This window comes from Polypterus senegalus, chromosome 6, assembly GCF_016835505.1.
Source record: "Polypterus senegalus isolate Bchr_013 chromosome 6, ASM1683550v1, whole genome shotgun sequence".
In the NCBI taxonomy this organism is placed as follows: domain Eukaryota; kingdom Metazoa; phylum Chordata; class Cladistia; order Polypteriformes; family Polypteridae; genus Polypterus; species Polypterus senegalus.
Genome location: NC_053159.1, coordinates 18,447,658 through 18,461,321, shown reverse-complemented (window position 1 = coordinate 18,461,321; position 13,664 = coordinate 18,447,658). Strand labels below are relative to the sequence as shown.

General features: G+C 39.0%; 1 protein-coding gene across 2 annotated transcripts in view; it reads left to right on the top strand.

Moving 5' to 3' along the window:
- The first annotated feature begins 10,338 nt into the window (after nt 1–10,338).
- LOC120530821 (extended synaptotagmin-2-A-like) overlaps nt 10,339–13,664 on the top strand; it is a 35,308-nt gene continuing 31,982 nt past the window's right edge. For both annotated transcript variants that reach the window (XM_039755459.1, XM_039755458.1), the window contains exons 1-2: nt 10,339–10,930; nt 13,411–13,472. In XM_039755459.1, the coding sequence (XP_039611393.1) occupies nt 10,454–10,930; nt 13,411–13,472 (539 nt within the window). In that variant the 5' untranslated portion in view covers nt 10,339–10,453. The remainder of the gene's footprint in view (nt 10,931–13,410; nt 13,473–13,664) is intronic.

Here is a 13,664-nt window from a genome sequence, read left to right as displayed (position 1 = left end):
GTAAAGAAAGACCTAGAACTAAGGGAAGCAGTAAATAAAGGGATATGGGTAAGACAGAATAGCACAGGAATGTATTAACTACAGGATCTAAGAGGAGTGATGGCAGAATGCAAGAATACTGTAGTAATGACTTGAATGAAACTAATAAAAAAAGATCATGAACACTTGCCTACTGGAATGTAACTGTGTGGCCCTGAACACAGGGTAACAAATTGCTACAGTCATGTAGAAAAGTAAGTACACCCCATGAAAACTGTTAACATGTTCAGCATATGTGAACAAACAAACATTAGATCTTCATACATACTGTAGCTACTAATGAAAGTGATAATACTTGAACAAATGATACATAAAACTGACATGGTGTATTCATTCTTAACTAAATTAACAAAAATGAGATCTGTCACATGGAAAAAGTAAATATCCCCCTACATTTATCACCACTTCAAATCCATCAAATTAGAATTAGATGTTCCAGATTAAGTGCCAATGATTAGAACCTCCTTATGGAGTATGCAGGTAGCTCCGCTCTTATTTAAATCACAGATTAAGGTATCTGGTGTTCTCTTTGCTATTGATTTGCTATTGATTTGTGTGATGTCATTATGCCAAGATTGAACTCTGTAAGACCCTCAGTAAGATAGTTGTGGATGCTTTTGCAATATGAGTGATTTAAAAAGTCTGACAAATTATTTTAAATCAGTCATTCCTCTGTAAAATAAATCATCTACAGTGGCATAGATTTGAAACAACTGCTAATTTATCCAAAAGTGGCTGACCCAACAAATTCAGCCAAGGAGTAGACCATTTGATACTAAAAGAAGTCTCAAAGAACCCTAAAATTTCATTGTGGGATCTGTAGGTAATTCTTGCAAAGGCTGCTGTCAAGGTGCATATATTTACAATCAGAAAGAGACTGTAGGTGTGCCAGGAAAAAACCTTTGCTGTCGAAAAAGAATATTAAGGCAAGACTACAGTTTACCATTGAACATTAAGGCAAAGACCAGGGGCCTCATGTATAAACGGTGCGTACGCACATAAATGTTGCGTAAGAACTTTTCCACGTTCAAATCGCGATGTATAAAACCTACACTTGGCGTAAAGCCACGCACTTTTCCACGGTACCTCATGCCTTGTCGTACGCAAGTTCTCTGCTCGGTTTTGCAGACTGGCGGCACCCAGCGTCAAAGCAATGGTACTGTTCCTGTGTGGTTACTCCTTATTTTCCTGACGCGGCTTTATAAATACACTGAAACTAACCGCATACTGTTTATTAGTGTAACGCATCTGATTGTAATTAACTTGTAACAATATAATGCTCCAGGGAACAGCGAATTCCAAATACCATAACTGCTTTAGCGTTGTTACTCTCACTGCACCTTCTTCTTCTTCTTTCAGTTGCTCCTGTTAGGAGTTGCCACAGCGGATCATCTTTTTCCGTATTACTCTCACTGCACCACTCAGAGTATTTATATCACTGTATCTGAGTGTGAATCACAGCAGCAGCTGATCGGAAGAGAATTATCGGTATACAGCTTCAAGCACACGCTGTCTCAGCCACTGCAAAACGTTTTAAAGCCTTTCCCATACGGACCTCGCGGTTCAGAAACAGTTTCATCCCAAGAACTATAAACGCACTCAATCAATTGCTCCTTGTAGAACTGTTTGTACTTATAAGTACAATCACCCCACTATAAACTTGCACTATAGTTATAATATCGCACAACCTGGGCCACTTTATAAAGCGCGTATTTACATATGATGACGATATAATTTTTAAGGTGAAATGCAGCAAAATATGTTTATTATATTATACAGATAAAACTTTAACTTCATTTAAATAATCTATATTCTTCACTGGGAGTGTCGTGAAGGATAGAATAATTAAACATATACAACGGAGATATTTCAATGTTCCTTAAACGTTTTGAAGAATCGGCGCTAAGCTTACAGATAGCTTAAATTCTATTACAGAGCTGATTGTGTGGCGATCGGTTACTTGGGGAAAGAAAAGCAAGGACTGCAGTGGCAGCTACGCCAATATGTATTGAATATAAAACAGAAAGAGAAAATAACAACACAGCTAAAAACGCAGCGACAAATTTCGGCAAAAGTTAAATGCTTGTGTCATGAGCACGAGTCGGCTATGCAGTGTCTGCAAGGACGTGGCCATCCACCGTGCATAAGCTGCCTTACTGACATTGGCGGCGAAGGAGCCACCGATTCTTCCTCTGCCCAGTGCCACCACAAGCCTAGAGCCGCCCCTGACTGTACTGCTGCAATAAATTATTTCATCGAAGTGAAACACATGTTTAATAACGTGCTTTAACTCCTATCATCATAAAAATGATATCACGTATACATCTGAGTATTTATATATATAATTTACTAAGGCAAGACAACCATGTGGATTTACTAAGCTGCCGACAAGTGAGACACCTATGGCGCATGCAGGAAGGAGCCACGCCTACCAACTCCAAAACCATTGGATACGACAACAACTCACAGAGCCACGCCCACCAACTCGGACACGACAACACAGTAAAACCGGCGTCATTTATATTCGTCTGTCGTAGAGGTCACATGCAGCTCCGACCCACGTTGACTGTTAATAGAGGCATGTTTCTCGCGGAGGTGAATCGCCATATGCGGCGTGTAAAACTGTTTGTGAGGGGTATCCCATGGGATCCTTAAAACGTTCCTTTACAACTGAGGTTAAAACACAATGAAGTGAGCAGTCTTTAAAAAACGAGTTTTCGGTTACGACGCACGAGCGCATGCACTATAGCAAACTGTTTTACACTCTACATACAGCTATTCGCATCCGCGACAAACATGCGTCTTCTTAGATACTCCTGCACTTTGTACACACCCCTCGCCCACCGTGGTCGGGTGTCTTGGTGGATTATATATAGAAAGGCAGCCAAAACCGCACAGAGCAATGAAAAGTCTACGTGAGTCACAGGTGCATCTGGACTGTTCAAAGACTCGAGTGACGAGTTGGAGGTGTGCACATGAGCAGGCAGTGTATACTGAATGAGAAACCAGCAGACTAGCATGACGGAGGGAGCGGAGTGGATGTCCTTTTCCTCTCCTCCCGTTCCACCCTGGCGCGCACGGACGATTGTGTGTTGGTTCGTTCCGTGCATTGGTTAAAACCCAATGAAGGAAGCAGTCTTTAAAAACCAATAAGGCCTGTGCCTCTGTTTCATTACCGTCTCACCTGCTTCATCAATGCAGGCCCTGCAACAGGCGATCCGGCGGCGTCATTCCCATGATCCGCCGGGCAACCAACCAGGTAACCAAAGTCATTGGGTTCAGGGGGGAGTATGGTTACAAAGCTGAAACTTAAAGGAATTGACGGAAGGGCACCACCAGGTGTGGAGCCTTTCGCTTCATTTGACTCAACACAGGAAACCTCACCCGGCCCGGACACGCACAGGATTGACAGATTGATAGCTCTTTCTCGATTCTGTGGGTGGTGGTGCATGGCAGTTCTTAGTTGGTGGAGCGATTTGGCTGGTTATTTCCGAAAACGAACGAGACTCCCGCCTGCTAAATAGTTACACGACCCAACAGCGGTCGGCGTCCAAATTCTTAGAGGGACTGAGATTGAGCATTAACAGGTCTGTGATGCACTTGTATGTCAGGTACAGCACGCGTGCTACACTGAATGGATCAACGTGTGTCTACCCGGCATGGATAAGCCGTTGAACCCCATTCGTGATGGAGACCGTGGCTTCCAATTGTTCCCCACGAACGAGAAATTCCCGATGCGATGCGGGTCATACGCTCGCACTGATTACGTCCCTGCCCTTTGTAAAGCCCCCCTATGGTCGGGTGACTTGGTGGATTATATATATTAAAAAAAGCAGCCGGAACCGCAAAGAACAATGAAAAATTAACGTGGAAACCGACTGAGGCGGTGTTTGGAAAATTAACAGTCAACGTGACTCACAGGTGCGTGTGGACTGTACACAGACGAAAGCGACTCAGGTAGGGAGTTGGGGCGGGCACATAAGCGGGCAGTGCGTACTGAACGAGCGCCGTTCAACCCCGTCCTTCGCTTTGGAAGGAGAATTACGGATTTTTCAAATGTTTATTTTTTCCTCTGTGCTTAAAAATCATTTAAAAATCGGCTTGATTATGCGGCGTATGCGCCGCGGGTTGGCTAGTTTTAGTTATTCAGAGAGCTGTAATATCACGAATGTAATGGATTCTGTGTCCAGTTGGAGGAAGAGAGCCGGTTTAAGAAGCAAGTAGTGATTCACACACACAGAGCACATAGAAGATCAAATACAAAACAAAGCATTTAACGTGCTACTTTAATTACGATGTGATTTAAGAAACTGGTTGATTAAACGATTTTAAGATGAAGTTTATGAAGTTCTACTTTAATGACAAAATAAACTACGTGATTAAAGTGGAAATGTCGAGATTGAAGTTGACATTTCGTGCTTTTCCCCACTGTGTGCCTTTTTTTCTCTGTACCCTAATAAGCTTTCATATGACACTCAGACAGTGGACTACAACTCGCCTTTTCACGGCGACTTTGATATGTGACTTCTTTTGTATTTCCGGCACTGCGATTTTGTCAACATGAGCTTTCAAGTTTCTCCAACACGCTATGTCACTCGATCAACTTCCTTTTGTTGATTATACCACGGTTTATTTGAACAAATAGTATGTTTTTCCTTTGCCTCCACTTGGTATTCGCTGAAATTCTTATATTTTCCCCTGTGCTTTTCCCATTCTCTTTTCACAGAATGCTGAGCTTAAGGGCGATTTATATTGATTTGCATATTCAAAGAGGCGTAATTCTGGGAGGATTTGAGGCGTTACATGAAGCGCGTGCACGTGCGTTAGTTTTCACGCTGATCGGGATTTATGTAGCGGAAGAACGTGGAAGCTTCTGTGCGTAAGCACATTTCGGCTTTTGTGCTTACGCCATGTTATAGTGCGAGTTCTACGCACGGTGTTATACATGAGGCCCCAGGCCTTCTAGAACAATGCGCTCTGGACGAATGAATCAAAGATAAAGGTGTTTCACCACAGAAACAGTAGAAACATTTGCCACAAACCAAAGACAGCATTACGAGAGACGTACCTCATATTTACTGTCAAGTATAGTGGTGAAAATGTTAAGATTTTGGGTTGGTTTGTTGCCTCAGGGCCTGGGGCCTCATGTATAAACAGTGCGTACGCACAGAAATGTTGCGTAAGAACTTTTCCACGTTCAAATCGCAATGTATAAAACCTACACTTGGCGTAAAGCCACGCACTTTTCCACGGTACCTCATAGCTTGTCGTACGCAAGTTCTCCGCTCGGTTTTGCAAACTGGCGGCACCCAGCGTCAAAGCAATGGTACTTTTCTTGTATGATTACTCATTTTCATGACGCGGCTTTATAAATACACAGAAACTAACCGCATATTGTTTATTAGTGTAATGCATCTGATTGTAATTAACTCGTAACAATATAATGGTTCAGGGAACAACCATAGTATTCCAAATACCATAACTGCTTTAGTACTGTTACTCTCACTGCACCTTCTTCTTCTTCTTTCAGCTCCTCCCGTTAGGAGTTGCCACAGCGGATCATCTTTTTCCATATTACTCTCACTGCACGACTCGGAGTATTTATATCACTGTATCTGAGTGTGAATCACAGCAGCAGCTGATCGGAAAGAGAATTATCGGTATACAGCTTTAAGGACACGCTGTCTCAGCCACTGCAAAACGTTTTAAAGCCTTTCCTGTACAGACCTCGCGGTTCAGAAACAGTTTCATCCCAAGAACTTTAAATGCACTCAATCAATTGCTCCTTGTAGAACGGTTTGTACTTATAAGTACAATCACCCCACTGTAAACTTGCACTACAGTTATAATATCTCACAACCTGGGCCACTTTATAAAGCGCGTATTTACATATGATGACGATATCATTTTTAAGGTGAAATGCAGCAAAATATGTTTGTTAAATTATACACATAAAACTTTAACTTCATTTAAATAATCTATATTCTTCACTGGGAGTGTCGTGAAGGATAGAATAATTAAACATGTACTACGAAGATATTTCAATGTTCTTTAAACATTTTGAAGAATCGGCGCTAAGCTTACAGATGGTTTAACGTCTATTACAGAGCTGATTGTGTGGCGATCGGTTACTTGGGGAAAGAAAAGCACTGACTGCAGTGACGGCTATGCCAATATATACTGAATATAACACAGAAAGAAAATAACAACACAGCTAAAAACGCAGCGACAAATTTCGACAATAAATTATTTCATCGAAGTGAAACACATGTTTAATAACGTGCTTTAACTCCTATCATCATGAAAATGACATCACGTATACATCTCAGTATTTTAGTTATTCAGAGAGCTGTAATATCACGAATGTAATGGATTCTGTGTCCAGTTGGAGGAAGAGAGCCAGTTTAAGAAGCAAGTAGTGATTCACACACACAGAGCACATACGAGTAGAAGATCAAATACAAAACAAAGCATTTAACGTGCTACTTTAATTACGATGTGGTTTGAGAAACTGGTTAATTAAACGATTTTAAGATGAAGTTTATAATGTTCTACTAAATGACAAAATAAACTACGTGATTAAAGTGGAAATGTCGAGATTGAAGTTGACATTTCGTGCTTTTTCCCCACCGTGTGCCCTTTTTCTCTGTACCCTAATAAACTTTCATATGACACTCAGACAGTGGGCTTACAACTCTTCTTTTCACGGCAACTTTGATATGTGACTTCTTTTTTATTTCCGGCACTGTGCGATTTTGTGAATGTGAGCTTTCAAGTTTCTCCAACACGCTATGTCACTCGATCAACTTCATTTTGTTGATTATACCACGGTTTACTTGAACAAATAGTATGTTTTTCCTTTGCCTCCACTTGGTATTCGCTGAAATTCTTATATTTCCCCCGTGCTTTTCCCATTCTCTTTTCACAGAATGCTGAGCTTAAGGGCGATTTATATTGATTTGCATATTCAAAGAGGCGTAATTCTGGGAGGATTTGGGGCATTATATAAAGCGCGTGCACGAGCGTTAGTTTTCACGCTGATCGGGATTTATGTAGCGGAAGAACGTGGAAGTTGGAGTACGCACCGATTCCTGCATCTGGATTTTTCTGTGCGTAAGCACATTTCGGCTTTTGTGCTTACGCCATGTTATAGTGCGAGTTCTACGCACGGCGTTATACATGAGGCCCCTGGTCAGCCTGCAATCATTATGTCAATCATTTAAAAGTATTCTTGAGAAGAATGTGAGGTCATCTGTCCGACAGTTAATGTTGAACCGGAAATGGACCTTTTAACAAAATAATGATCTGAGGTACACTAGCATATCCATCAAGGAATGGGTTAGAAAGAAGAAATGGAAGGTTATAGACTGACAAAAGCAAAGCCCTTATTTTAATCCCATTGAAATGTGGGGGGATTTGAAATGGGCAGTACATGCAAGAAAACCCACAAACATCTTGCAGCTGAAAGAGTTTTGCATGGAGGCATAGTAAAAAAATTCACAGTCAATGTCAGAGACTGGTGGGCAGTTAGTCAAAATGACCACAAGAAGTAATTTCTGCAATACTAGCTTCTGAGGCCGAAGCAGAACTTTCTTTTTTCCTAGTACACCAGCACATCTATTTTTATTTTTGTTGAATAAATGAATGAAAAGACAATTCTTCTTAGTGTTTTTATTCAAGTATGTAACCTTCATACTTGTTTGGCACTATTTGCATGTTCATATATGTTGAAAAGGGATGTACTTAATGTTTTCACTTGTATCACCTGTAAAAGTGTGACAACAAACAGAACTATTAAAATAGCACTACTGATAACCTAGAATAATATTTTTCTTTATACAATTTTTTTTTCTTTGCTCAAAGCACTTTACTAGTGCAAATTATAATGTACCTTTTTACATTTTTTTTGTCCACGATTGGAGCACAATGAAATTAAGTAACTCACTCAGCTTTCTTTCCCTGCCTCCACCTGTCTGTGGATTATCAATTTTCTGACAAATAGGAAACAGCAGGTTAAACTGGAAAAACTCACCTCTAGCTCTCATACAATCAGCACAGAAGCCAGCCTGGGATGTGTGCTCTCCCCACTGCTCTTCTCTCTTTGCACTAATGAGTGCACCTCAAAGGACCCCTTTTCAGGAATGGTGACAAAACTGCATACAGAAAGAATGTTGAGCAGCTGGCCCTTGGGTGTGCTGAGAACAATTTGGAGCTAAATACAGTCAAAACTCTGGGTAAGACAGTGTACTTTAATTACAGAGGCCCCCAAACATTCCCTCCTCTCCCCATACTTAACAATAAGGTGTCAGATGTGGAAACCTTCACATTTCTGGGCTCTATAATCACCTGAGACTTGACATGGAAGACCAACATAGACTCCATAATAAAAAGGCACAGCTGTGGATGTACTTCCTGTGATACCCAAGGGAGTTCAATCTACCACAAAAGTTGCTGATTCAGTTCCTCACTTAAATCATTGCTTTCTGCCCATCCATTAAATTGAAGTTTGGATCTGTAACTAAACAAGTCCAGAATAGAGTACAGTGAATATAGTCAGGTCTGCTGAAGGGATCATTGGCAGCAGTCATTCCACCTTACAGGACCTGTACTATTCCAGAATCATGAAGTGGGCAAGGAGAAAAATCACTGACCTCACATCCAGGCTACATCCTTTTTGAATTTCTCCCATCTGTCAGGTGTTATAGACTAAAATACACCAAAACAAGCAGATGTAAGAACAGTTTCTTTCACAGGCCATCAAGTTTACAAATGTTTAATTCACATGTGGGCAACTGAAACATATCTTAATATTCCTAGATATAGTTAATGTGTATATATTTCAGTATTACATACACTGCCTTGCACTTTGCATGCATATGTTTACATTGTACAGTATGTCTTGTGCTTATCTCAGGTGTGAACTGATCAGTTGTGTGTATGTCTGTCATGTCTCAAAAGTCTGATAGGGCTCTGAAGAACGGCATCATTAAACCAAGCTGAATAAGCAGTGGTAGCAACTATTTATCTGGATACACCAAGACAGGTCTGATGATGTTTTTGTCACCAAGCTGAAGCTTTTTTTCTGGCTGGTCACTCCTTCTAAACCCAGTGTAAATTCTTGGCTCTCCCACTGGCATAGGAATTTTGTCTTCCCTGACTGCTGACCCAGTAGGATAATAATAATAATAATAATAATAATAATAATTAATAATACATTTTATTTATATAGAGCCCTTCCCAAGCTCAAGACGCAGAACTTTAATGCTCTCTCATATGAACCAATTGTGAAGTTGTAGTTAAGTTTCTTTAGAAGAGTTTTAATATTTAAACATATATTTTAATATTAAAAGATATTGAATGAAAACAAATTATGGTTAAAATAAAATATTTATTTTAATAACTGTAGCACAAAAAATTAAAAAATACCATTGATCACTAAAAAATGTTTTTTGAAAAAAATGTTATGTGGTGGAGAAAAATGTTTTTAATTTTTGAATTCAACGCCTTAAAAATATATGTAAAATACATGGATTGATAAAATATTTTTTCATTATGTATATCGTTTGAATCTTCCATCCATCCATTTATTTCAACTCCGTTTAGTCCATTTAGAATAGGGGGGTCGCGTTAAATTCTAACCTGCTCGTATTATCTGCATGGTCAGTTATACATGTCACACTATTTTTCAACATGTAAAACGCTTAATGTTATACACATCAGATTCAAACAGTTAACGCTATTGTTTGAAGAGTGCAAAGTAAAAATTATTCAATCACAATTTCTCGTCGGTTGCAAGACGTTAAGATGCGGAGTCACCACCACCTCGATAACGTGTGCTCAAGTAGGGTACCGTTTCCACATACAAGGCAGGAACCATGGGGGCCTCAAACTTTGAAAATTTTGATTTTGTTCCTGGGGTTTTTTGGGGGTAGAAATACAAATACATTTTTTTTCCTTTCGCCTGTTTTTCAACTGTACCGCTAATCTGTCATTTACGGTACAGCACAGTTCATCCTCCGAGCGTTCTTGCTAATCAGAATTCGAATCTGTGTTTTAAAAGGATACTTTCAACACATTATATTTGTTGTAAGAACTAATAATTATTTTCCATTATCACTTTGCTATTGACCGTTGTCACCTAAAAAAGCGCATTCACTAGTAGACGCGGTGAGAGAACAGTGATGGCAGTGGATTGGTTGACTGAGGTGACAATCAGAATGTTCTCGCCAATTAATGTAGATCTTGAAAGGAAGTGGGTGGAACTAGCACCCTAGGCAACAAGAGTCTGTATGACCGAAAAAGAGTATAAAAGCTTCTGCACTATGTTCTTTTAATCCACTGTGTGTGTGTGTATGTTCTAATCCTGAAGATGAGTTCTTTTACGTGAATAATTAAGGCCGACCTCACTCAGCACATGGATTCCGTTATTATTTTAATGTTTTTTGTCGTTATTGTTGGTGCTGTCGTTGGAAAATTAAGTCATTTTTGGGGTCCTTACCAACATTTGATGTGCACCAAGGAAAAGCGATTGCTTAAAGAAAACTTGGAAAAGAAAGAGGCAGAGTTGCGTGGTCTGCGTCGGCACTTCAAACGTTTTTCAAAAGCTGTGAAGAGGTTTGATGAAATAAAGACATGGTCAGACATGGTTGTTTCAGAACTTATTGAGTTACATAATGAAATCAGCGAGATTGTAACTGGGGCACCAAATGAGAATTCCCATGATGTTCGTGCACACAGGTATATCGCCAAATTTGATGCATTTGGCGTTGGAATGGATTTGCTAAAGGTTAAGGTGGTGAATCTGAGAGAGGAAACTGACCATCTTCATAAAGAACTTAGTGACTTGCTGAGAGAGAAACTCATGCTTTCAGTAAAGGAACCAACAGGCAAAGTAAGACACAATACTGGAATGAGTTGTCTTTTGGTTTTTAGAGAGCATGCATCGTCTTTTTAATGGCTTAGGATTAATTTAAATGGCATGACCTTTAAAAAGAAAAATATCTCCTGTGTTATTATAGTGTAACCCTTCCCAATCCCCAATGAGTAATATTTAGCATTTTTTTAACCCTTGTAAGGAAAAACAAATATATTATAAATTTTATTAGTTTGGCATGTGTGTTTAATAATGAAATGTGCCTTGTAAAACAAAACTAATGTCCATCCATTTTCCAACCCGCTGAATCTGAACACTGGGTCACGGGGGTCTGCTGGAGCTAATCCCAGCCAACACAGAGCACAAGGCAGGAACCAATCATAGGCAGGGTGCCAACCCACCACAGGTCACACACAAACACACCCACACACCAAGCACACACTAGGGCCAATTTAGAATCGCCAATCCACCTAAACTGCATGTATTTTACATAAATTACAGTTAATGATCATTAACTGAACTAATCTAATTTAATCGTCTCTGTTACAACGTAACTTCTAAAATAAAAGCATTGTACAAAATACCTTTTCATAAAAGAATCCCTTGATTAAAAAAAATGTAGCAGTTGTGTACTTAAAAAGATGTGCTGCATTACACTTACAGTATGTTAAGAACTTAGCATTGATGGCAATCAGTGGCACTGTAGCTGTTGGATCTGAATGTTTCACAGTTTTGGGAATACTTTGGTCAAGATTTGGTTTGACATTTCAGTAAAATACTATATGCCAATCTCTTTTGGGCAGTTATTTTAATCTGTACTATATTATTACCTATTATTTGACGGATGCCTTTATCCTAGGCATACATTTGAATACATTTTTTTTTTTTTGGTTTTCCAGTTGGTGCAGACAGGTAAAGTTATTTGCTCGAGGTCACACAATTGCAGTAAAGGATATGAACTCACAACCATCCAAAGACTTCAAGCCCTGTGATTGTAGGTTAAAGAACTGCTACCAATACCAACACTGTGTGGCCTTGAGCAAGTCACTTCACATGCCTGTGCTGTAATTGGAAAAATGAAAGAAATGTGTCCAATTACAGTATATCTTAAAAGTTGTTAAGTTACCATGGATAAAAGCATCAGCAAAAGTAAATATGTGTAATTTCACCCATTTCAAGCAAGCAAAACTTTAATCAAAATTAATATTAACATTAGAAATGTTGGTAGGCTTTTTGATTAGTACCTTCCCACCCTGTTGCTAAGATTTGGCAACTGCCCTATGCTACATAAATTTGCAGTTCTGTTGTAATATTTCTGTTTCCTTTTAATTGATGTTGTGCTTTAAATATTTTCAGTGTATTGGATTTCTTCGCCCACCCTTACGTTTACAAGCCTTTTCCATAGCATTATGTTGCATTTGTCTATTTGTTAATTTACCTTCATGATGCAGCATTATTAGGAACTGTACTAATGAACTGTGGATCTACTTCTGAAAAGGCGTATTTAACGTGAGCCGAAGGGAAACGCATTTACTGTTTCCAGGTAGATTCCATTTATCAAATTACAGAGTGTTAGTTTTAAGGACAAGTGTCTCAAAGTACCCGTTGAGATGTATGATGGAAAAGGCAGCAAACATTTATGGAATTTAGTTTTTTTAATTATTTAGAAATAAATGCAGACTTGGTATTTTCTATCTGATGAGTTATGTATTTTTTATTTTAATCAGCAACAATAAAAAACGAATGAAATACTGTAGGATTTCATATTACAACACAATAAAATGATAAAAACTGCTAGTAAAAAATATCAAGAATCCATTCTTAGTGTGCTTATACAGTACTGTTAGCAAGATTAAAAGAGTATCTTCTGAAATGGATTTGAAACTTCAAAGTGTTTATTTTTTCAAAAATCATTAAAAGATAATGTTTACATTTTTTGTTGATTAAATATTTAGGAAGGAGCATGTGTGAGAGTGAAAGACTACTTAAGCATGTTGGAAACTTTTTTATTATGTAAAACATTTCATTGAATTAGTGCAGTGGGCTGGCGCACTGCCCGGGGTTTGTTTCCTGCCTTGTGCCCTGTGTTGGCTGGGATCAGCTCTAGCAGATCCCCATGATCCTGTAGTTAGGATATAGCGAGTTGGATAATGGATGGATGGATTTCACTGAATTATTTTGTGTTTTCTGTCTGTTGACCACAGTAGTTAGTGCTGATAACTCACAATTCTTACATTTTGTTTTAATCCTAAACACGTGTGTTATTAATAATGACACGTAATTTGCCCTTTATGAGTGAGGGTGTGTACATGATTATGCACTGTGATAATACTGCCACTCCATTCTGGTGTTTTTTTTTTGTCTGATTCTTCCAGCGTATGCTGTGGATCTCACAATCCTTGACTTATTTTTTTATATTTCCAGTTAGTAGGTATAACTATATAAAATAAAGGTAAAAGTATTAGGTTCTACATTCATCTCATTTTATGTTTCTTTAGGTCTCAAAGAATAACAGTGAAGAGAAAAAAGCAGAGGAACCCGTACCACGTCAGGAGGAGAAGTGAGTCTTGTTAAGTGAATATCGGGATGTGGGGATGGAACATCTTCAGGCTAATTATCTTAAAGCTCTGCTTATGTGCTATAGACAACTTTTCTATTAAAGCTGCATTATGCATTCGTTATAGTCATTCAATAATGAAAGCATTCTGTGGATCCATGTCCAGAAATGTGAAGGTTTTCATTGTAGGTTTGG